Raw genomic sequence first — 23558 nt, 5'->3', positions numbered from 1 at the left:
AGCAGACTGGCTACTGTAGGAAACCTTACTGTCCTACTTCGACTGTACATCATAGTTCATGTACCCATGAAGCGGACATGTGTTGGCCACAGAGCTTCCATTTTCAAGAACTCTGTTGTCAGAAACAAAAATGGTATTGTATTAGCTACTTTTCTATTGCCGTGCCAAAACATCATAACCAAATCAACTTATAAAAGACAGTATTTCATTTGCATCTTATTGAGGTCATGGTTGGGGAGCAAGGACATGGAGACAGGAACAGCGGAGAGCTCCCATCTGCAAGCAGGAGGCAGAGAGGGTACACTGGGACACACCTCCTCCAACAAGGCCACACCTCCTAGTCCTTCCCAAACAGTTCCAGTAAAGACCAAGTATTTAAACAAATGAACCTATGGGGGCCATTCTCATTCAAACTATCACAAGCACAAAGGGGGCACTTCAGTTTATAGTGTCTACGAATTCTTGCTATGCTTATGAGTCATTCCAATCTTTTATGTATTTAACAATATTGCTTAAATATACAGGGGTGAGGGGATGGAGAAAACTTGACTTGAATATTGGCGAGAAAAAAGATAACTTTACAATAATCAATTATGTTTAAGGTATACTTTTGTTTTTTGAGACAGGGTCTTGCTGTGTATCTCTGGTTGGTATGGAACTTACTATGTACACAACACTGGCCTCAAACTTACAGAGCTCTGCCTGGCTTTGCCCCCCAAGTGTTAGGATTAAAAGGTGTGCCCCACCACACTTGGCCCAAAGAATACAGTTCTAAATGTTTGACTCATATATTATATATGGACACACTTCTAATCCGGCTGTGGTGTTGCATACCTGGGAGAATGAGGCAAGAAGACTGAATTCTAGGCCAGCCTAGACCACATAGTGAACCCCTGTTTTGAAATGAATGATAAGAGAGAAGAGGGCAGACTAGAAGCTTAAAGCCTAGCAGATGATGAGTGCTCACTACTACAGGTCACTTTAGGGAGTGATGCTTCAGCCCTCTCTTACACAGTGAGAGTATTTATCTAGGGAGCTCTCCTGACCCCAAACTCCTGTCTCCTCCTTTTCAACATTGTTAAAAAGAGCCCTGTATCAATGATATATCAAGGTATCTTGGTGAGGGCCACCGAATCTAATCCTGAGATACCACAGCTCCATCTTCTCTATGACCCAATGTATAGGGATACTCCCAGTGGTTGTCTGGAAGCTATTGGCAGTGCTGGCCAAGAATATTATGCTTTTAACAACATATACATATCTGCGCTAAAAATTCAACTAATAAATCAGACATAATAGTAGACTAGCAGAGATCAGTAGCAATAAAACAGAACCATTAAAGCAACATACCAAAATATTAAATATTATTCAACAATTAATAATCAATTTATTTCCTTTAATTTTTTTAGAATTTCCTATTTAATATTTTCATACCTTGGCGGATACTAGATACTTAAAACCAGAGGAAGTAAAAACTATATAAAAACACAGTCTACATTCTGCTTCTCTGGATTTACCTACTCTCGGTATCCTATAAAAGGAATATCACAACGTATGGAGTCTTTAGACTTTGCTTTCATCTGAGTTTCTGCGGCTGATCAATGATGTAGCACATCTCACCACTTCATCACTTTCTGTGGCTGATCAGTCAACCAGTTAAGTAATATGATACCTTCGGCGTGATTCAGAGCACTAGCTGCTCTTCCAGGGACCAGAGCTTGATTCCCAGCACCTGCATGGTCACTAATGACCATCTCTCATTCCTGGAGAACATAAGCAACAGATTCGCAGATATACATGGAGTACACAGATATTTATGTAAGCAAAACACACATACACATTTAAGGTTTTCTTTTTAAAGTTTTTAAGAATATAGCTTTGCAAGAGGTTTTAAACCAAATGAAATACATTAGCTTCTGATCTGACTCTAAAGGAAAAGTTGAAGATAATTAGGGGAATTTAGATGCAAGCTGTAGGTTAAATAAGGTCATGTATCACTGATAAAATTCTTGGGTATGAAAATAGGATGTGTGTGTGCTTTACATGTGTGCATGTGCCTGCATGCACACAGGTACCTCACATAAGAGTAAGGTCTATTTATTCTTATGTAAGAATATATATTGGCTTTGCACTCAATCTGTAGACTTTGCTGATAGTCACTTGTGATCCTCCTGGCTTAGCATCCTGAAATTATGGTATGTCTGGCTAGGATTGCTGTGGGAGCTCCTTTGGCTCCTTCTACAAATAGCCTTTAAGATACCAGCCCACTTGGGCATGGTCTATTTAGCTTTAAAAAGCAGCAGTAGCCCTGCTCTCACCCCCTTGCTTCCAGCTCCGCTTCCGGCTCCACTTCTGGCTACTAGACACCTTTCCTCTTAGTGCAGAGGGCTGTTATCTAGGATGGTAATCTGTAAGCTTTTCCCTTTAAATAAATAACCCCTTTATTAATCATAATTCCAAACTGATGTGGGATTGTTTTGTGACTTACACCTTCATAGGATTTTATTTCAATAATAGGATTTTGATTACATAGAAAACCCTTTGTTTTCAGGAACCACATGTCAGTATTTAGAGATGAAATATCATGGTGTTTCTAAGTTAATTGGTTGCTTTCCAGTGGCTTTTAAAACAGCAATGGTGAAGTGTGGCCAGGACAGGAAAGACCACTGGGTTTTGCTGGTCAGCCAGACTAGCTGAATCAGTGAGTTACAGGCCCTGCAAGAAACCTTGTTCCCTGCCAAATAAAATAGCATCATAGGAAGGCAGGCAGTGTCTATCTCTGAACTCCACACACATGAAAACACACACACAACACACACAAATAAACATACTTTTACCATGTTGTCTAGTAACAATACTTCTTGATATTTACACACAGGAGTTGAGGACTAAAGACTTTATAGTCAATGAAAGCTTACATATTGATATTCATAGAAATGTTATTCATAATTGTTAAACTTTGAAAAAGACAATGTGTTTGTCTTAGAGTTTCTATTGCTGTGAAAAGACACCATGACCATGGCAACTCTTATAATAGAAAATATTTAATTGGGTCTGGCTTAAAGTTTCAGAGATTTAGCATAGTGCAGGCTTTCTTCGGGTCGACAATCAGCTCCCAAATCATGACACAGAGACTTCTTATTAATTACAAAAGCTCAGCCTTATCTTATGTTTGTCCCATTAGCTATTATAGCTTAACTAGACTTGTTTCTCTTCATCTATGTTTTGCCTCAGAGATTTTCACTTTTCTTTTAATCTGTATGTCTTATTTCATGTCTGTCTGCCTGTCAACTTCCTGGCTGACAGGCCCTGAGCATCTCCCTCTCTTTTTCCCTTGTTCTCTCTTTTTTCTTTTCTTTTTCCTCCTCTCTTCTGTCCTCCTACTTAGTCTCTCTGCCTGCAATCCCACCTATCCCTCTACTGCCTAGCTATTGGTTGTTCAACTTTTTAATTAGACCAGACAGTTGCCTTAGACAGGAAAGGTGAAACAGCAGCACATCTTTACATAATTAAACAAATGCAGCATAAACAAAAGCAACATACCTTTACATGGTTAAAGTAATATTCAACAGCATAAACAAATGTAACTCATCTTTATATAGTTAAAGAAAAATTCCACAGCAGTTTAGTCTATTATTATCATGGTGGGACAAGGCAATGTACATGCAGACTTGGTGCTGGAGAAGGACTTGAGAGTCCTGCATCTTGATCTGCAGGCAACAGGAAGTGAGCTCTGTCACTTGGGGAAGCTTGAGCATAGAAGACCTCAAAGTCCACCTCCACAATGGCACACTTCCTCTAACAAGACCATATCTACTCCAACAAAGCCTTACCACCTGATAGTGCCACTCCATATGGAGGCCATTTTCTTTTAAACCACCACAATGTTTTTATAGATGAATGAACAAACAAGCCATACTCTATCTACACAATGAAAAGCTTTTACCTCTAAAAAGAAATGAATTACCCAGCCACAAAGGCACTTGAGAGTCTTAAATACATATCACTGTGTAAATAAGCTACTAGGGAAAAGATGTACACTCTGACTCCAGTTAGGTGACATTTTGGAAAAGGCAAAATGATGACATGATAAGAAGGCTGAGGCTTTCAGAGTCAGGAGAGAGTAAAGGATGAATAGTTAGAGCACACAGGAGAATTAGGACTGTGAGTTGGCTACATACCCAGCTATCCCCAGACTTAAATACTGTAGCTTCAGTAACATCACACACCCAACATCCACTCTTTCAGGAGGGTAACATGTACATCTTTCCAGCCCCCAAAACACTAAGCCACTTCACTCTCTCCTTTCTTATAAATTACCCCAGTAACCGCTGATCAGACAAGCAGATATGAGTGACTTCCTTGATGGTCAGCCATGCAATAAAGCATTGTTTCTTTGCAAAATGATGCTGCCATAGTATTGGCAGAACTCACACAGCTCCTCTTTTTTGCTCCTTTTGTGGTTCCTTCATGTTATTGCCTTGGCAATTATCATTGGTCATAGTGCTAAGAATGTGTGGGATTGAGCAATGAAGATGGGCATCCAGTTTTAGCCAGAGCACCCAAAGAGTGATTTCTGACCCAGAGGCACCTATATTTCAAAGACAAACAAGATTAGGGCAGAACAGAGACGCACCCAGTTCACCCTCAGCAGTGCTCAGGGAAACAAAAGCAATTAAGATGTTCTGTAACTTTTCCTGAAGAGATGGCACACAAATGTCTATTCACCTAGGGTAGGGCACCAGCACAGACCAAAGGAAAAAAAGATTCCACTAAAGTCCAACTTGGTGGAGCAATGAGTTAGCTGGAGTTCCTCATAGGGACAAGGCGAGTGGTGCCCCACAGGAGCAAGAGTGAGGAAAGAGTTATAGCATAAGGCTTATAACAGACAATGGTTACTAGTTATCAGTTGGCTACCACTGGTTGTTTGGGATATCTAAAAATACCATGTCATTTGGTTCAACCAAATAGTTATAGTTTTATAACAACCAAGAAGAAAAAAAATAGGCTAAAATTGTAGTGATGATACTCTTTTCTAAAGATTTGAAGACCTAGGGCCTTGTGCATGCTGGGCAGGAACTTCACCACTGAGCTACATCCCTCACTGTAAGAAAATTTACACATTTTTCTACTTTTCTCAAATTAGAATTGGTTTTTTTTCATTATAAAAGAAACTCTTGGTTGTTGTTTTGTGTGTGTGTCTTTGTTGCTGGGTCAGGGTCTCATTCTAAACAAGCACTCTACCACTGATCTACATTCCCAGCCCTTAAAAAAAAAACAAGCTAAACTCTGCAGAAGAATGGTCACACTTTGTAAATTTCCACACAAAACTCACAACATGAAAACAGACAAAATGACTTATTTGCATTAATGATCAATATTAAGAAATAACTAAATATTTTTATATATGTCCTTTCCTTTCTCATTCAAATTTAAATTTATTTATTTCCCCCATAAAACTGGTTCTACCTGATCATGGTAGCATACACCTATGATCCCAGCAAAAGATGCCAAAAGTGAGGGTCAGGAGTTCAAGGCCAGCTTTGCCACATGAGATCCCCCTTTTAAAATTATACAAAATCCAGTTCCAGGCCTGAAATTATATAAAACCCTGTGGTTCTGAGCCAGACTCTGGCCACAAACCACCTCTCCCTAGACCTGTAACCCACTATGTAGGCGACCTCTGCTCTGTAATCCACTATGTAGGCAACCTCTGCTCTGTAATCCACTATGTAGATGACCTCTGTGCTGTAATCCGCTATGTAGATGACCTCTGCTCTGTAACGCGCTATGTAGATGACCTCTGCTCTGTAACCCACTATGTAGGTGACCTCTGCTCTGTAACCCACTATGTAGGCGACCTCTGCTCTGTAACCCACTATGTAGATGACCTCTGTGCTGTAATCCGCTATGTAGGCGACCTCTGCTCTGTAACCCACCATGTAGATGACCTCTACTCTGTAACCCGCCATGTAGATGACCTCTGCTCTGTAATCCACTATGTAGATGACCTCTGCTCTGTAATCCACTATGTAGACGACCTCTGCTCTGTAACCCACTATGTAGGTGACCTCTGCTCTGTAATCCACTATGTAGGTGACCTCTGCTCTGTAATCCACTATGTAGGTGACCTCTGCTCTGTAATCCACTATGTAGGTGACCTCTGCTCTGTAATCCACTATGTAGATGACCTCTGCTCTGTAACTCACTATGTAGGCGACCTCTGCTCTGTAACCCACTATGTAGGCGACCTCTGCTCTGTAACCCACTATGTAGGCGACCTCTGCTCTGTAACCCACTATGTAGATGACCTCTGTGCTGTAACCCGCTATATAGATGACCTCTGCTCTGTAACCCACTATGTAGATGACCTCTGTGCTGTAATCCGCTATGTAGATGACCTCTGCTCTGTAACCCACTATGTAGATGACCTCTGTGCTGTAATCCGCTATGTAGATGACCTCTGCTCTGTAACCCGCTATGTAGATGACCTCTGTGCTGTAACCCGCTATATAGATGACCTCTGCTCTGTAACCCACTATGTAGGTGACCTCTGCTCTGCAGTTCATTATCCTTGCTGTCACAGCATTTTGCCCAGCTTCTGAACTTTATCAGAAAAAAAAGGATAGGAAGTCTCCCCTTCTAAAACTCATCTTTTTTTCTGTCTCTCAGGTCAAGTACCTAGGCTTTCTGCTATTCCCTAAAAGACGTGAACTCAGTCTCAGTCACAGATAGCACAGGCAGACCCTCTCATCTCCATCCACCATGGAAGACATTCTCTCCTTCCTTGGACTGGAGGGATACCTTAAAGCTCAGATTCCTTTGCTCTTCTTTATTGTCCCTCTATGAAGGACAAGGCCCCCTAATGAGCCTCTAGACCCTACTAAGCCCATCACACCTACTTTTTCTCACCTCCAGGATGTACTCCTACAGGCCCCTGCCCTGGGTCTCCTTGACCTTGGCCAACCCTTTATTCTATATACACGACTGAGAAATGGGGAGTGGCGCTAAGGGTTTGGGACAAATGAGAGGACTCACCTTTGCCCCGTTGCCTACCTTTCTGCACAGTTAGATACAACAGTTAAGGGATGGCAGCTTTGCCTATAGGCACTAGCAACCATCCCCTACTGGCCCAGGAGGCTTCTAAGCTCTCTTTTGCAACCCTCTCTCTGTCCTCTCACCCCACAGGCTCAAGGATCTGCTGTCACACAAGAGTCTCTCCACTCTGCCCCTTCTAAGCTTCTTCACATCATCCCCCTAGAAAACCCCAATATCTCATTTGGTTCCTGTCCTCCACTTCACTCTGACACCCTCCTTCCCAAGGCTTCTGCCCTCTCCATTCCTGCCTCGACTCACTTGAAACTCTGACCTAAAGACACCTACAACTTTCTGTTCTTCCCTCTGCCCTGTCCTGATGACAGCAGGACCTCCAAGTCTAGACGTTCCAGATATATGCCTCTCCAAATAATAAACCTCTCGCTTCTACCTTCTGTGCAGCCTTTGGCTGCCATTCAGAGGTTGCTATAACTTTGATCCCAAAGCATCCTGTTTTCACCACTATGGAAAGGAACATCCCAGCTTCACTCTTGACAACCCCAAATACCTTGTCTTCTCCAAGATCAAACAATCCCCACCTGGACTGATGGTCCCTCCTGGGGCAGGTGCCCATATTAGAGTTGTAAGCTGCTACTCTGAAGCAGGGTGGAACATACAGTCTGAACAAATCCAACACTTCCCTGAGGCCACACCAGGTATGGCCACTGTCACCACCCTTTGGGGAAGATTAACATCTGTGTGGCAGGGGCTAGCTAGTAATGCAGAAGGGAAATGATGATTCTGAGATTGCTCATGGGAGTACCTGCCACCCTTCTAGATAATAAGGTAGAGGCCATTTAACAATCTGCAATCATCTCACAGTCCAGGCTGCAAGAGACCCCCCTCTAAATCTATATCCATATCTGATAGGGAATCTTTGTCAGCCAATGAACTTTAAGAGGTGTGACCAAGTTAAGGCCTGACCTTTGAGTGTCCAGGGGATAGAATGCTGGGTGACTCAGGGTTTGTTCTCTCTCTTTGATTCCCATGCTACATAGCTGAACTTGGACTTTCTTGTTCCTGTTTTGTGAGTTCTCCCTTATAATAAAGAAACATATAATTGATCTATCTTGTAGTTGGCCAAGATAATTGAGCAGTTTGCGCCAAATCGTGGGGTTTGGGTTTTTTGTGGCTGGCCGCTGCTAGGCTCCATGTGGTGCATTTGGGTGTATAGCATCTCCCAGTGGCAGCCCTGAGTAGAATGGGATGATAGCTAATTTAGTGTGAAATTATTCACACTAATAATAATAGTGGGGAATAGAGTGAACACATGTGAGCTATTATTTATGGAAAATTTACATTGGTATAGTTTTTGTATATTGATAGAAGTTCAAAATATATTTGTTATTTCCGTTTACAATATTTGTACACCTATGCAAAGTTATTTTGTCAGATTGTATACATGAATGTTTCTACCTCTGTTTAAGACATTTTGTATACGGATACAATGTTTTAGATATATTATTATATTGCATTATGCTGTGGAGATACATTCTGTTCCTTCAGCCAATAGCCTTTAAGATACCCAGCCCACTTGGGTGTGGTCTCTTATACTATAAAAGCAGCGGTAACCATGTGCCCGCTCTCTTGCTTCTGGCTCCTGCTTCCAGCTGCTAGACTCTGTTCCTGTTCACACAGAGGACTGTTGTCTAGGACAGTGATCTGTAAGTTTTCCCCTTAAATAAATAACCCTTTTATTATTTATAATTACAAATTGGTGTGGGATTGTTTTGTGACGTCATAATCTGGCACCCGAATATTTGGTTTTAGAACCCCTTGGCTCTGCTACATGCCGCTGGCTCAGAGTGTGCCCAGCTTGATTGGAGCCTTCCTTCAGCCAGCTGTTGCTTGTGCATGGAGCCAGCAGCTCATATAGATTTCTCGTGCAGCGGCTTTTCTTGCTATGGATCAGCCGCGGTTCTTTATATTTTCTCTTTACATGCCTTGGATTGGCTTCAAAAAAACACGCATCCTACTGTTTGCCTCCTACCAGGGTGCACTGCAGACATTCGGGTGAGAAGCAAGCTTCCCTGGCTTTAGTCAGCTGTTCCACAGCTTTATAATCATTTGTTTGCCTTTGCCTATTCCACTGCTCTAGAGACTTCCCCAGAACACACAGTCTGTGATTTATCTTTTGGCATTTCACTCTGAAATTAGATTTCAGACCAGCCCTGTGAATTCAACTGCACTGCTAAGCCCCATTGGGTTTGTTTTTGTAGGTGTCCCATGACACCTATTGGCAGGTAATGGTTATTGCACCTATCCTGCTAATTAAACCCCAGATAAGATTTAATATCATAAATTGCTAACTTAAAAGGGCAATATGTTAGACAACCTAACTGACCAAGGTTTCAATAGCATCTTTACTTACACCATGTTCAAGGTTTTACAAGACTTATATGATGTCCCTTCTACATCACTATTTTTGATTCTGGGGATTAGTCTTGTCCTCAGTTTTTTTTCTTAAAAATATGGTTTGACAATAGGGCTAAGAATGAGGCATTTTTAGAAATGGTACAGTCTTTACAGACTGAAATGACGGTTCTCAAAAAAGAGTTTGGAAATGTATAGAAGGATACGACCACTTTAACTAATCAAACTCAGTCAACTGAGATACTTTTAGAAATGGTACAGACTGGTACCAAGCTTCTCAAAAAGAGGTCAGGAATCTGAAGAAAGATACCAACAATTTAACTAACAAAACCCAGTCAACTGAGGTACTTTTGGAAATGGTGTAGACTGATAGTAATTTATTTAAAGGGAGACTCAGCACTTAGGAGAAGGAAACAGCCAATTTGGCACATAAAACCCAATCAATGACAGTGGGTGCTGAAACATTATTTGAGAGAATTTGCACTGTTGAATGTATTAACTGGACTTTGTCAAAGGGGTATGACAGATTGACTGATAGAATGTCTCTCCAGGAAGGTAATATGCATGCTATAAAAATTATGTCCAAAGATGAGACATTATCATTACTGGACAGACTTCATACCTTGGAATCCTCAATGAGGGCATTAGAGCAGAACACTGGACAGGAGATTCAGACATTACAAAAGGCAGTAGTAAACAGATGTGAAAAGAATGAGAAAATTATCAAATTTGATGACCAGGAACAAAAGGTAAAAAGGCAAAATTTAATCTCATTGTTACATAAAAATCTCTGAGATAGCTTTTCCAGAGTTCTGCCTGCCTTTCCAGTAATAACATCAGAAAAGGTATCTGGCCCCAAGTACCCTAAGATTGTCAAAGAATACATATGGGAGCCCATGAGTATGACTGATCTGAAGGAAATTAATCAAGCAATTGTAGCTTATGGACTACATTCGTCCTTTGTTAGGGAAATGGTCAGAACATGGGCATTCAGTAGCCAAGCCATGCCTCAAGATTAGGCTCAGTTAATCTCATCAGTCCTACCTAGAAAGTGGACTGCAATTGCTTTGAAGATTTTTTTTAAAGAGGAGGCAAGAATTTTAGAGCAATAAGAAAAAGCAAAAGGACTTGAGATTTCCCTAGATCAAATTCTAGGTGAAGGATTTTTCTCTGATCTTCAGAATAAAGCTCTTTATGATGACAACACCCTGTTCCTATGTAGCACAGCAGCTTTAAAGGCTTGGGACAGAATTCAGGAACCAGAAAGAAGAGTTGACTCTTAGGGTTAAACAGGGTCAAAAAGAAACTTTTAGTGACTTTTTGCAAAGACTGACTAGGGCTGTATAAATAGGGGTAATTGACCAAGAAGCTAGGCATATAATAATTGAATCTTTGGCTTATGAGAATGCCAGCATAGAGTGCAAAAGGATCCTTGGGCCTTTAAAGATCAGATCAGCACCCATGGATGAATGGGTCTTGCATACGATGAATGTCGAGACACTTGACTATGGTACTGAAGCTTGGATAGGAGAAGCAATTTCCAATGGTGAGTTAAATGTGGAGGATGAGTCAAAAACTCCAGTAGGAAAGAGGAAACATATTCTGGTAGGCTTCTATAAATGATTAAAGACCAAAGCTAAGAGTGTATATAAATGTCATTTTTATTGAAGACTTACTAGACATGGGTGTGGATGTAAGTATCATTACTCCAGAATCTTGGCAACCAAATTGACTGAAACCCTATCTTGGGTAAAACAAAGCATGAGATGGGTTGAATGCATAGGGCTAGAAGGGCAAATAGGAAGACTAAGGCCATATCTAGCCAATATTGCAGTGAATTTGTGGGGTTGTGACATATTGCAGCAAAGGAATACCCAGATTAATATTCCTGCAGCCCCAAACACTTATGTTTCTGAGGAAAATATTAGAAGATATTATAGATGATGGACACCAGCCCTGTAGGCTCTACAAGAACACAAAGCAATTGATAAACCTTCCGAGGTACCAAACAGCACTACATTTAAAATAGTTAACCAAGAAACCAATATGGGTTAAGCAGTGTCCTCTAGCTGAGGAAAAGTTGCAGGCCTTAGAAAAATTGGTACAAGAGCAACTAGATACTAAACATACAGAAGAATCTACCAGCCCTTGGAATTTTCCTGTATTTGTTGTTAAAAAGAAATTTGGAAAATGGAGAATGGTGACAGATCTAAGGGTTATCAACAAGGTTATTCAACCTATGGGCCCTCTACAATCTGGAATTCCTCTGCTTTCTCTGTTATCATAGGGATGGCCTCTCATTGAATTAAAGGATTGTTTCTTCACTATACCATTATAAGAAAAGGATAGAGAAAAGTTTGCCTTCACAGTGCCTACTTATAATAATTCTCAGCCTACTAGAAGATATCAATGGACCATCCTCCCACAGGGAATGCCCAATAGCCCTACCCTGTGCCAATACTTTGCCAGCCAGCCATTGGAAATAATACTTAAGCAATTTCCTAACTCTATAATCTAGCATTACATGAATGACATTTTGTTATCTGATTCAAATACAGATATTTTAGAAAGGATGTTTGAAGAAGCAAATGGGGATTACAAATTGCTCCTGAAAAGATTCAAAGAGGAGGTTCTGTTAATTACCTACGTTACAGAATAGGTTTACAGAAAATTAGAACACAAAAGGCACAAAACAGGAGAGTTTGGTTGCGAACTCTTAATGATTTTCAAAGATTATTAGAAGATATTTCCAGTCTAAGATTGGCTGTTGGGATAGCACATGATCTAATAATTCATTTAAACAAAACCTTAGATGGTGGTAAAGACTTGAATAGTCCCAGAAAATTAACAGCTGAAGCAGAAAAAGAATTGATGATTGTTGAGGAGAAATTACAGGAGGCACATGTGGATAGGTGAATCCAAATCTTAATTGTGTTCTAGTCATATTGCCTTCCAGAATTTCTCTTACAGAAATTTTAATGCAGAGGGATGATATTATCTTAGAATAAATCTTTATACTACATAAACCAAGTAAAAAATTAAATATTTATGTAGAAATAGTCTCTGAATTAATTATAAAAGGTAAATTGAGACTTCGTCAATTAGCAGGTATAGACTCAGCAGAGATTATAGTGTCTTTTACTGCTGAAGAAATAAAAAAGTTATGAGAAGACAGTGAACTTTGGCAAAGCGCTTGTGCTAATTTTTTGAGAGAAATTAATAGCAATTATCCCAAAACAATAGACTTAACCTTATAAAGAGAATTCCTTGGATTCTTTCCCAAATTGTATGTGATGCACCAATAATTGGAGCCTGTACATTTTATACTGATGCAAATAAATCAGGAAAGACAGCTTACAAATTAGAAGAATTGAGTTAAGTAGAACAAAGTCCTTATAATTTTGTCCAGAAGACAGAAGTATGTGCTATTCTTATGGTACTAAGGGATTTTAAAGAACCTCTCAATATAGTTATTTGATTCACAATATGCAGAAAGATTTATTTTGCATATTGAAACTGCTAAATTTATACCAGATGATACAGAATTTACTTCATTATTCATCCAGGTGCAAGATATAATAGGGAATAGGCTTTGTTCCATATACATAACACACATCTGAACCCATGCAGGTCTGCCAGGTTCTCTAGCACAAGGTAATGCAGAAATTGATCAATAATTGATTGGAAGTGTATTTCAGGCCTCTGAATTTCATTTAAAAATTGTGTCAATAGCAAAGGTTTAAGAAAGAGTTTTCTATTACATGGCAACAAGCTAAGGAGATTATAAAGAGGTATCCTACTTGTTCTTTCTATAAGCAAACACCATTGCCTGCAGGGAGTAACCCTAAGGGTACTCAAAGGAATAAAATCTGGCAGATGGATATGTTCCACTTTACAGAATTTGGTAAATTAAAATATGTACAGCACACCATAGACACATATTCAAGTTTTCAATGGGCGACTGCCTTGAGCTCAGAAAATTCAGTAATCACAAATGTATTAGAAGTTATGGCCATCATGGGTATACCTGCACAAATAAAGACAGACAATGGTCCAGCATGTATATCTAAGAAAATGAAACATTTTTTGCTTATTATAATATAAAGCACATTACAGGTATACCAAATAATCCTACAGTTATAGAAAGGTCAAATCATACTATAAAGGATTTGCTGAACAAACAGAAAGGGATTGAAAATACCCCCAGAAATAGATTGCATAATGCTTTATTAACCTTGAATTTTCTTAATGCTAATGAGAAAGGAACAGCAGCAGCGGAGAAGCATTGGATAATGGAAAAAACTTCTGAATTGAATCAACCAGTATATTTCAAGGATGTGTTGACCTCACACTGGAAACCAGGAGATGTACTACATTGGGGCGGGGTTTTGCTTTTGTTTTCACAGGAGAAGAAAAATTATAGATACTATCAAAATTAATAAAGATTTGGTTTGAAAAGGAGAAACCTCTTCAAAAAGAGAAATGACAGCTCATCCACAATAGTGACAATAATACAGGTGGTGAGCAAAGCTCATAAGGGTTAAGGCAGGGTTCTGCTCTTATTTTGCAGGAAAATACTCATCATTACAAATTCAAGAGACCCTGGATGTATGAATGCTGACAGAAGGAAAAATAACTATCCACTATGGAACATCTAGAAAACAGAATATGGTTTACGAATCCAGGTACTGTTTACGCTTACATTTATACACACACACACACACACACAATACACACACACACACACACACATGCACACACACCCACATCATATATATTAATATATTCAGCTGGTTTTGGAGTTGGATAATGGCTCTGTACTTCTCTAAATCTAAGCTTGTTGTTGAAAGAAACATTCAGTTTCTGTCTCATATCAGAAGCCATCTGGTATGGGACAGAAGGAAGATTGTAGGAAAAATTTGACTTTCCCCATGTCTATTTTGTCTATATCGTATTCTTCACTGAATGTATATTTATATGAATGACGTTTAAGTTTTCCACAATGAACAATAGATTTTCCTACAGATCCTTTTCTTGCAATAATCTTTGAAGTTTCTAGGAAGAAGATGGGCCCCCACAGCAACAACTCCACCTAGTTTAGATGACATCAGGATGCTGACAGCACTACTATAAGACCGCTTTTTGGGGGTACCAGCTGCTAAAATGGTGTGCCTTCTCATGACATTCTGGCCAGAACTCCATTTAAGAACTTAAAACAAACAAACAACAAAAATAAAAAAAAAAAACCCTATCGACTGCGCGAAAATTGTTTGCACCTATACTAGATAGTAGTTTTGAAACTTAACCATCACTTTACTTTTGCAGGATCCCATTAAGAGAACATCACCCCCATGACAGCGGGAAGAAATTCTAGAAGACGATGGCCCCAATCCCCAAAAGGGTAGTTCATAGGGTTGGGAACACTGTTTAGGGGTTGTTGATTAGTACTTATACTAGATAAAGGGTTGGGGTGAAAATTATGTTTGCTCAAAAAAAGGGAAGGGATAGTAATAGTGGGTAATAAAGTAAATAATTGTGAGCTATTGTTTATGGATAATTTACATTGGTATAGTTTTTGTATATTGATACAAGTTCAAATTATATTTTTACTTTTGTTTACATTATTTGTACACCTATGCAAAGTTATTTTGTCAGATTGTATATATGCATGTTTCTACCTCAGTTTAGGACATTTTGTATGTTGATACAACTCTTAGGATATATTTTCATATTGAATTATATATTACTCTTACCTCTGATAAAGATACTTATACATTATTGACATTTTGAGGTTATTGTCCTCATTTGTTGCACATTTGTTTACAGATTATTTAATATTCTGACATGAAGTTTTAGTCTTTAAGTTATACAGGTATTAATTATTATAGGTCAAAGTTGTTTATATTTGTTGTATGTATAATCAGATCAATTAGGTTCTTTAGATACATAGAGATTATATTCTGTCTAGATAGGTAATTTTCAAGGATTTGGGGAACATGGCATTTAAATAACTTAGGGCTCTGTTGAAGTGAGACACGATTGCTTCTGGCAGCACCAATCTATTCCCAAGAGAATGTTGAGCACTGAAGACACTCCACTTGGAGCTTGTTTTCTTCTTGGCAAGACTGGCTTTTGGGCAAGAAACTGACAATGCCTCAACCACTGACAAGTTACATGATATCTGGAAATGGATAAGCAGGACTGTCAAATCTTGCCAAGACAGGGTAAGACAATTTTGAAAATTTTTTCCTGCCTCTGAAAATGGTCTGTCAGTTACATTAGGCCTTAGCCAAAGTTGGTTGCTTCAACAGTGCAAAATGAGACTTTGGATGATTGCTCAGGTAGCTAATTGTCTTCGTCATATATTGCTTGCTTTGGAAGCTACTTGATTGTACTTCTTGCCTGCTCAAATAATATTATCTCCCGTCTCAGGCCTTTGATGGGGTTGAAGATTAGATAGTCGTAGTTACTGTACTCTTACAATCTAGCCAAGCTATTTCCTATCAAAGACTTAGACACCTTAGGATAGAATGTTTATTAAAACATTTAGCATATGTTCCTTGCTTAATATTGTTTATGCTGGTTGTAATTCTAATTATATTGGTATCTGTTCCTGTGTATATAGTTTTGTATTGGCTTTGGAACTCTCTTATTTGAACAAAAGGGGGAGGTACTGTGGAGAGCACATTCTGCTCCTTCAGCCAATAGCCTTTAAGATACCAGCCCACTTGGGCGTGTTCTCTTATAAAAACAGCAGTAACTGTGTGCCTGCTTTCTTGCTTTCAGCTCTGGCTTCTGGCTGCTGGATTCTGTTTCTGTTCACGCAGAGGACTGTTGTCTAGGACAGTGATCTGTAAGTTTTTTCCTTAAATCCATAACCCTTTTATTATTCATAATTCTGAACTGGTGTGAGACTGTTTTGTTACTTACAAAATCAGCATTATATAGCTACCTCTGATCAAGATATGTATACATTGATTACATTTTCCTCATTTACTATATGGTTGTTTATAGATTATTTAATATTCTAATATAAAATCTTAGTCTTTAAGTTATACAGGTATTAAGTATTATAGGTCAATATTTATTCTTATTTGTTATACATATAGTCAGATTAATTAGGTTCTTTAGATACATAGAGATTGTATTCTGCTTACATAGGTAATGTTCAACTACTTCAAAGATCTGTAAAGCATGACATTTAAATAACTTAGGGTTCTGTTGATCTAATACACGATTGGTCCTGACAACACCAATCGATTCCCCCCTGTAGCGGCATAAATGAACGGCAGACAGAAATTATAATAAAATATTCAGCTTTAATTATGAAAAGACTTACAGAATCGAAGTTCCTGTGGAGAACAGGAAAACAGAAGGGAAGGGGGGGAGCACACCAGCAATATTTATTAGTAAAAAATATCCTCAGGGGACCCCGCCCTACAAGCAAGGTGTTTGGCTGGGGCTTCCCCTACACCCCCCAAAAAATGTTAAGCACCAAAGACATTCCACTTAAAGTTTGTTCTCTTCTTGGCACAATTGGCTTTTGGACAAGAAACTGCCCATGCCTCTACCACTAACAAAGTACACGGTGTCCAGACAAAATAAAGAGGACACACACACACATGACTACAAAACCTTGCCAAGACAGGGTAAAATGGTAGTAAAATTTTTCCTGTCTCTAAAATGGTTGTCTCTGTCATATACTGCTTGCTTTGAAAGCTGCTTGATTATACTTCCTGCCTACTCAAGTAATATTTTCTCCCTTCTCAGGACTTCAATAAGGTTAAAGATTAAATAGTCTTAGTTACCTTCTTACAATTTAGCCAGCCGTTTCTGATCCTAGGGTTAGACGCTTTAAAATAAAATGTTTATTAAACATTTAACACATGTTCCTTGCTTAATATTATTTATGCTGGTTGTAATTTTACACTTGATATCTGTTCCTATTGTATATAGTTTTGTATTGGGATTAAAACTCTCTTATTTAGACAAAAGGGGGAGGTGGTGGGGAATCTCTGTCAGCCAATGAACTTTAAGAGGTGGGACCAAGTTAGGGTGTGACCTTTGAGTAGGGGAGTGGGGGATGTCGGGTGGCTCAGGGTTCACTCTCTCTCTGTGGTTCCTGCACTACATAGCTGAGCTTGGACTTCTTGTTCCTGTTCATGAGTATGCCCCTTATAATAAAGAAAAATAGAATTCATCTATCTTGTAGCTAGCCTGGTATTTCTCAACCCGAATTAATTCAACATATGTGTGTGTATGTGTATATATACATATATATTTACATTTTTTTTGTACAGGGTTTCTCTGTTTAACAGCCCTGGCTGTCCAGGAACTCGCTTTGTAGACCAGGCTGGCCTCAGACTTTCAACTCAAAAGAGATTTGACTACCTCTGGCTTCTGAGTGCTGGGATTAAAGGCCTGTGCCACCACGCTCAGCTAAGACCTCCCTTAACCCAGCCTTTTGGAAGACTGTTCTAAATGAATCCCTGAGTCTCCTCCTCATCCATGGCAGTAAGTGTCAAGTTGGGAGCATAAGCCTCAGCCCCTCGCATCTATTCCAGCCCCAAGGCCTGGTCTGGACTCCAAATCCCAGCAGGCCAGGTTCTGACCCCTCCCTGGGGATGGGGTCAGGACCACTCCCCAGGGTATTTAAGTGATCTCCCAAAAGAGGAGCACATGGTCTTCCTTTCTTCCTCCCAGGGGTTGCTTTTTTTGCGGCGTCCCGGTTCCCCCTTGGGGCCACCCAAGAGTGCAGATCTCCAATTAAACCTGGATATTTCTTAATTCGGCTTGTTTTGATTTGGCTCGATTGGGATTTTTGCATCGGCAAGGAGCTCATGTTAGGAAGTATTCCTAACAATACCTTCATGTTTCCTTTGTTCTCCCTTACAATAGTCCCTTACCCATGTAATCCTAAACTCTATGTTCTGTAACCCCGAAACCATTTCCTTCCCCCTTATCACCTCCAATGCCTCTTTACTCTTTGGAGACACCAGGTGACCGTCTCTTTAGTAATTGTTCTCTGTCCTGCTTCATCAGGATGTACTAATACATCAATTTCGGGAACTGTATTAGCCCCGTAAGGAGCTCTCTTTTGGTGTCAATTCAAGCTCTACCAAGGTAAAGATGAATTCACTCATGGTTCCTGCTTCTCCATTCTGTTATTCCTCAACTCACCCTATACAGAGAAGGAAAATTCTATACTTTCTTTCAAGTTTCACATAGGATTGACAGGCCATAGCTCTCCTTCCTCCCCTGCTCCCACGTTGCAATCAGAATTAGTTTGGGAGCCTCAGCTGCAGGTGCCTTGGGTCACAATCTGAACCCATCTCAACAGATATCCACCCAGCTAGCACATACCTTCCAGGAATCAACACTGACTATGTGATTACTTCAAAACCAGCTCACTTCTCCGGCCTCAGGGGTCCTAGAAAATCGAAGGGCTCTTGACTTACTAACACTGAAAGAAAGGCATTGTCTCTTGGCTCTTTCTCAAAGAAGAATGCTGCTACTATATAAACCTGTCTGGCTGGGTAGAAGAAAGAATTGAAGATGCCAACTCCTTTGCGATCTCCCTTGGGCCCCTGGCTCTTGAATCTCTTTGGTCCACTGATTTCCATACTCCTTGTAATAATGATTACTTCCTGCCTCTTTAGGTTCTTTCAGGAAAAAATTAGCAAAATTACCTGATGGTTGGTTAGCCAGATGCTGCTGACAGAATTTCCCCAAGACTCCTACCATCCCCAGGACTCCTTGCCATCCTGAGCCACAGACTGTTCCATTCGGCCTGCACTTTTCTAGTCACAGATGGTCCTGCCGAGCTGACACAGTGAGTACAACAACCTGCTCTTCCCAGCCTTTGCCAGTGTTCTGGGGGTTCCCCAACAATGCCCTAGTGTCGTCAACAGGAAGTAATCATAGGAAAGGATACAAAAGGCTGGGTTGTCTGGTCCCAAGAAATCCCTTTTCCCGAAATTTGGCATTTAGACAAAAGCCAGCGTTCCCTCGGGAGCTTGAGAAAATAGTCCCTACCTGCTCAAAGGGGTTTTTCCTTCTTGTCTCTGGCAAACTGGACTTCTGTCTTCCATTAACATATGCTTTTGGTACCTTTGAGCATAAAATGGTCTATGCTAGCTTCTAGGCTCCTTCAATCCCTACTCACAAGTACCTGTAATACACTTCAAAGCCCTCCACCCCAGCTCACAGGTTCCCCTCTTTTAAGGGAACAGATACCTATCTGTTCCTTTAAAACCCTGGAAATCTACCCCCCACTGCGACCCCCTCCTCCCCAATCCACCTCTACTTTACTGAGAAAGCTGGAAATCCATGGCAGTTTGGAATGTTCTTTTCCCTTTTTACCCACTGAGCAGCTACTCGAGTTCCTTTACAGCGTCCATTTCATTCAGGTACAACCTACGAAAGACTGAAAATTTAGGTCTGACGGGATGACTGGGTAGGTAACCACTCTGAGTTTAGATCCCCAGATGTAGCAGCATCGCAATCATCTCTCATCCTTGTCCTCCACAGCAAGACGGGAGGCAGAAACAAGAGACTTTCTCCAAGTTCTCAGGCCAGCAGCAAAGAGACCTCTCACTAAGGCAATGGAAAGGTAATAACTGTCTTTTGTCCTCCACCTCATGCTGTGGCATGTTTGGGCCTGCACCCCCCTACACAGATGAAGAAGAAGAGGAAGAGGAAGAGGAGGAGGAGGAGGAGGAGGAGGAGGAGGAGGAGGAGGAAGAAGAAGAAGAAGAAGAAGAAGAAGAAGAAGAAGAAGAAGAAGAAGAAGAGAAGCAAAACCAGGCAAATAAAAAGAAAGACACCAAGGTAGTCGATTTGTGAGACTCCACTTCTTTCTCTCTGCCCTCTGCAACCAAAAACTGCAATCTACCTGCAGGTCGTTTAGGTGCCCTCCCGCCAACAACTGAGCCACATGACCTTGTGCAATAGTTTCCCTGGTGAAACATGAGGAAAGGGGACAATCCCACCCTACCCTTACTGGATTGCTAAGGAGATGGCATGAGACATGTGGAGGGTGACGGGTGGAAACAATCCCGCGACAAGTCCTCTTGGGTATCCAGCCCTGGTCGGGCAGCTGCTGGGTGCTCCTTCTCTGAGCCTGCACACTAGCGTGGCCACATAGACCTCTCCCAACCAGCAGCAGACATTTATAGATGCCATCAGTGACAACTGCCATGGAGAAAAAGGACAGTGGGCTCTCTGAGCTTTGCTGTGTGATGGATGGGCTAGAAAGCGAGACCATCAGAGTGGGCATCCAGTGGCTGGACCAGGGACTTTAGGCAGAACAATCTTGCTGGCATTCAGCTTTTTCCCCTCACTAGCTGCCTGACCTGGAGTAATTTATTTTGCCTCAGTTTCCTCTTCTATACAGACAGCACGGAGTCCTGGCCTCACTGTAACTGTGAGGATGGCGTGGCTAATAGTGGAAGGGGCTTGGGGGCTCAGTGGCAGTACTGGATGCTGGATACACTGTCCCTACAGTGTCCAGAGCAGAACAGAATGCAGTGCTGCTAGCCAAGCCTCCAGGGTTTGGGCTGTGAGGACCTAAGGAGCTAGTTAATGCCTTGAATTGTCTATTCATTAGCCCTTGCTGTGCACTTGAAGAGTTTTGCTCCTGCTTTTGTTTTTATAAGTCTCAGTGAAGGCTGCATTCCAAGACAAATGAGCTAGAAATACTAGGGCTGGAGCCTGGGCATCCCAGTGTTGAAGATCCTTTGAGCGGTCCTCATATGTAGTCACGGTGGAGATCTGTGAGTGCATGCATGGAGTGAATGAAACTGCTTCCAACATGCAAAGCTGTAATGTGCTGAATGTTGTCATTATTCCTTAGCCCAACCAGCGTGCAGTTCATTGTCTTGGCCCATATGGACAGTTTCTGCTTTTAGGGAAGTTTAGCCACAGAAGATCTTAGTTATTCCCCTTTTTCTCTTTTCTTCCAAGAGCATGACCCACAAAGGACAGGCTTCTTCCAAGAGCTCTCCACAGAGATCTGGTTCCTGTCCCGCCTTAGCCTGAGAATACTCTGGAATGCACCTGAGTGGATTATTTCCAAAAAGAAGGCTCACAAACCCAACCCAACCATGTACTTGTTGGGTCTAGGCAGAAAAGCATGATTCTGCACCCAGGAGCAATCAGAAAACTTAACACTAAGCACGTAACTCTTTGTCCTAAGATTGAGGCGACAAAGGCTTCAGGTTTTAAACACCTAGAGGCATTACCCATTTATAAGTCAAGGGATCCAGAAACAAATCATCAGCTCCTGCAGAGCTAAACTGCAGCTTTCTCTAGCACCCATTTTCTAGATGGTTCATGACTACATTTGGGAGGGTATAGTTATCCAAATTTATGCAGCTGTATAAATCTGTGCCTTCCGTTGTAGGTAAGACACACCTCACTTTAGAAATAAAATAGCAAAAGTCAGGCGTAGTGGTGCACGCCTTTAATCCTAGTACTTGGGAGGCCGAGGCAGGCAGAGTACTTCTGAGTTTGAGGCCAGTCTGGTCTACAGAGAGTTCTAGGACAGCCAGGGCTACACAGAGAAATCTCGTCTCGAAAAACCAAAAATGAAAGAAGAAAGAATGAAAGGAAGGAAGGAAGGAAAGAAAAAGAAAATAGCAGAAGGGCAATAAAGTTGGCAAAGCTACTTGTCACAAGTGAGAGAGAATCCAAAGCATGGTAGGGGGAAAGCCCTCTGGTTTGGCTGACCGGAGAACCAGTAGGGTGAGAACGGTAGGTGAGTGTGGTTCAGCCGGAGTTCTTACCTAACAAGATGAAGGATATGACCCACTGAAGCACGGCAACCGTCTGCAAGCGCCGCGCCAGTGGGGTGTTCAGTGGTACGAACTCGATCTTCATGGTGTCACCTGAGGATCTCACCTTCCACAAGGTCTGTGGTACTAGTACCGGACCGACCGGGAGGCGGGTCCAGCGGGCGGGGACAAAACTTCCCCTGGGGCGGGGCTGAGGCAGGGTGCTGAGGTTCCTGGATTCCTCCGTTCCTCGCGTGTGGTGCGACACAGGACCCTGGGGACCCGTGGAGAGGTCAACCTGCCTCCTACCCACTCGCTAAGACCTGGGTCTCCACCCGGGTTTGACCCTTTGTTCATCCGATCGACCACCTTGCCCTTAACCCACCCCTTCCTTGGAATCCAATAACTGGGGAATGGTTTGGTTAGTTAGAGAGGCAACCCCACACTACCCCCACGGTGTGTGTGTGTGTGTGTGTGTGTGTGTGTGTGTGTGTGTGTGTGTGTTTTCTTTTGTATCCTAAAATTCTTACACAAGTCCTGGGTAATTTCTTTTCGTTCATTCAATCCATGTTTATTGAAAGCCCACCAAATCACCATTGTCTTGTTCTCAGAGAAAATGACTCTTGGGGAAAGGACAAATCTAAGGAAAATAACCACACAAATGAGTAGTATATTATTTCAAGACTCTATTAGGGGCACAAGACTGGACGCTCTAGAATCTGAAGGAACTTGACTTGTCTGTCAGTCCTCAGCCATTACCTGCCTAGTGTTCCGAATGTGTCTGGTGTCCAGAGGTCAACCTCAGATATGTTTCTCAAGAATACTATCTTACCCTTCCACTTTGGTTTTTGAGATAGAGTCACTGGGACGTAGGGTTCACCCAGTTAGGTTATTCTGGCTATCCATCAACTCCCAGGAATCCTCCATTATCACCTCTCCAGCCTGATTTTTTTTTTTTTTACTTGATTCTGGGCACCAAACTTAGATCCTCACACTTGCAAGCATTTTAACAGTTGAGCTATCTCTCCAGCCCTTGACCCGAGTTTTAAACATATAATCTAACGGAGGATCTGAAGGGAAATGTGTGTGCAAAGGTCTTCCTAAGTAAAGGGGAGGGGAGACATTTATGACTTTTTGTTGGCAAAACTGCTTTTTTGCTTGTTTTGGTTCTGTTTTCCTTGTTGAAGAGTTACTTTCTTCTCTAGTAGATTTCCTTCTGAGCCGTCTTTGATGCTAGGTGGAGACACTGTGATTGTATACTAAGTCATACACTGTGAAGATCTCTTGCTGGGCTCTATAGCAACATTTCAAAGTATT

At 41.2% G+C, this 23558-nt stretch overlaps 1 protein-coding gene across 2 annotated transcripts in view; it reads right to left on the bottom strand.

The window, feature by feature from the left end:
• The window catches only part of Mogat1 (monoacylglycerol O-acyltransferase 1), a 34390-nt gene extending 12011 nt beyond the window's left edge, over positions 1-22379 (bottom strand). Inside the window, exons 1-2 of one of the 2 annotated variants that reach the window (XM_041650891.1) lie at positions 22254-22347; positions 3305-3309 (exon numbers count right to left, since the gene is read on the bottom strand). In XM_041650891.1, the coding sequence (XP_041506825.1) occupies positions 3305-3309; positions 22254-22347 (99 nt within the window). Of the gene's footprint in view, positions 1-3304; positions 3310-22253 lie in introns of both variants that reach the window. The other variant, XM_041650890.1, reaches the window with a different exon arrangement.
• Positions 22380-23558: the final 1179 nt, after the last annotated feature.

The sequence above is a fragment of the Microtus oregoni genome, unplaced genomic scaffold (genome assembly GCF_018167655.1).
Source record: "Microtus oregoni isolate MIOR12 unplaced genomic scaffold, Mior012 000004F_ref0000308, whole genome shotgun sequence".
Taxonomy (NCBI): domain Eukaryota; kingdom Metazoa; phylum Chordata; class Mammalia; order Rodentia; family Cricetidae; genus Microtus; species Microtus oregoni.
This window is presented reverse-complemented; position numbering and strand designations above follow the sequence as displayed.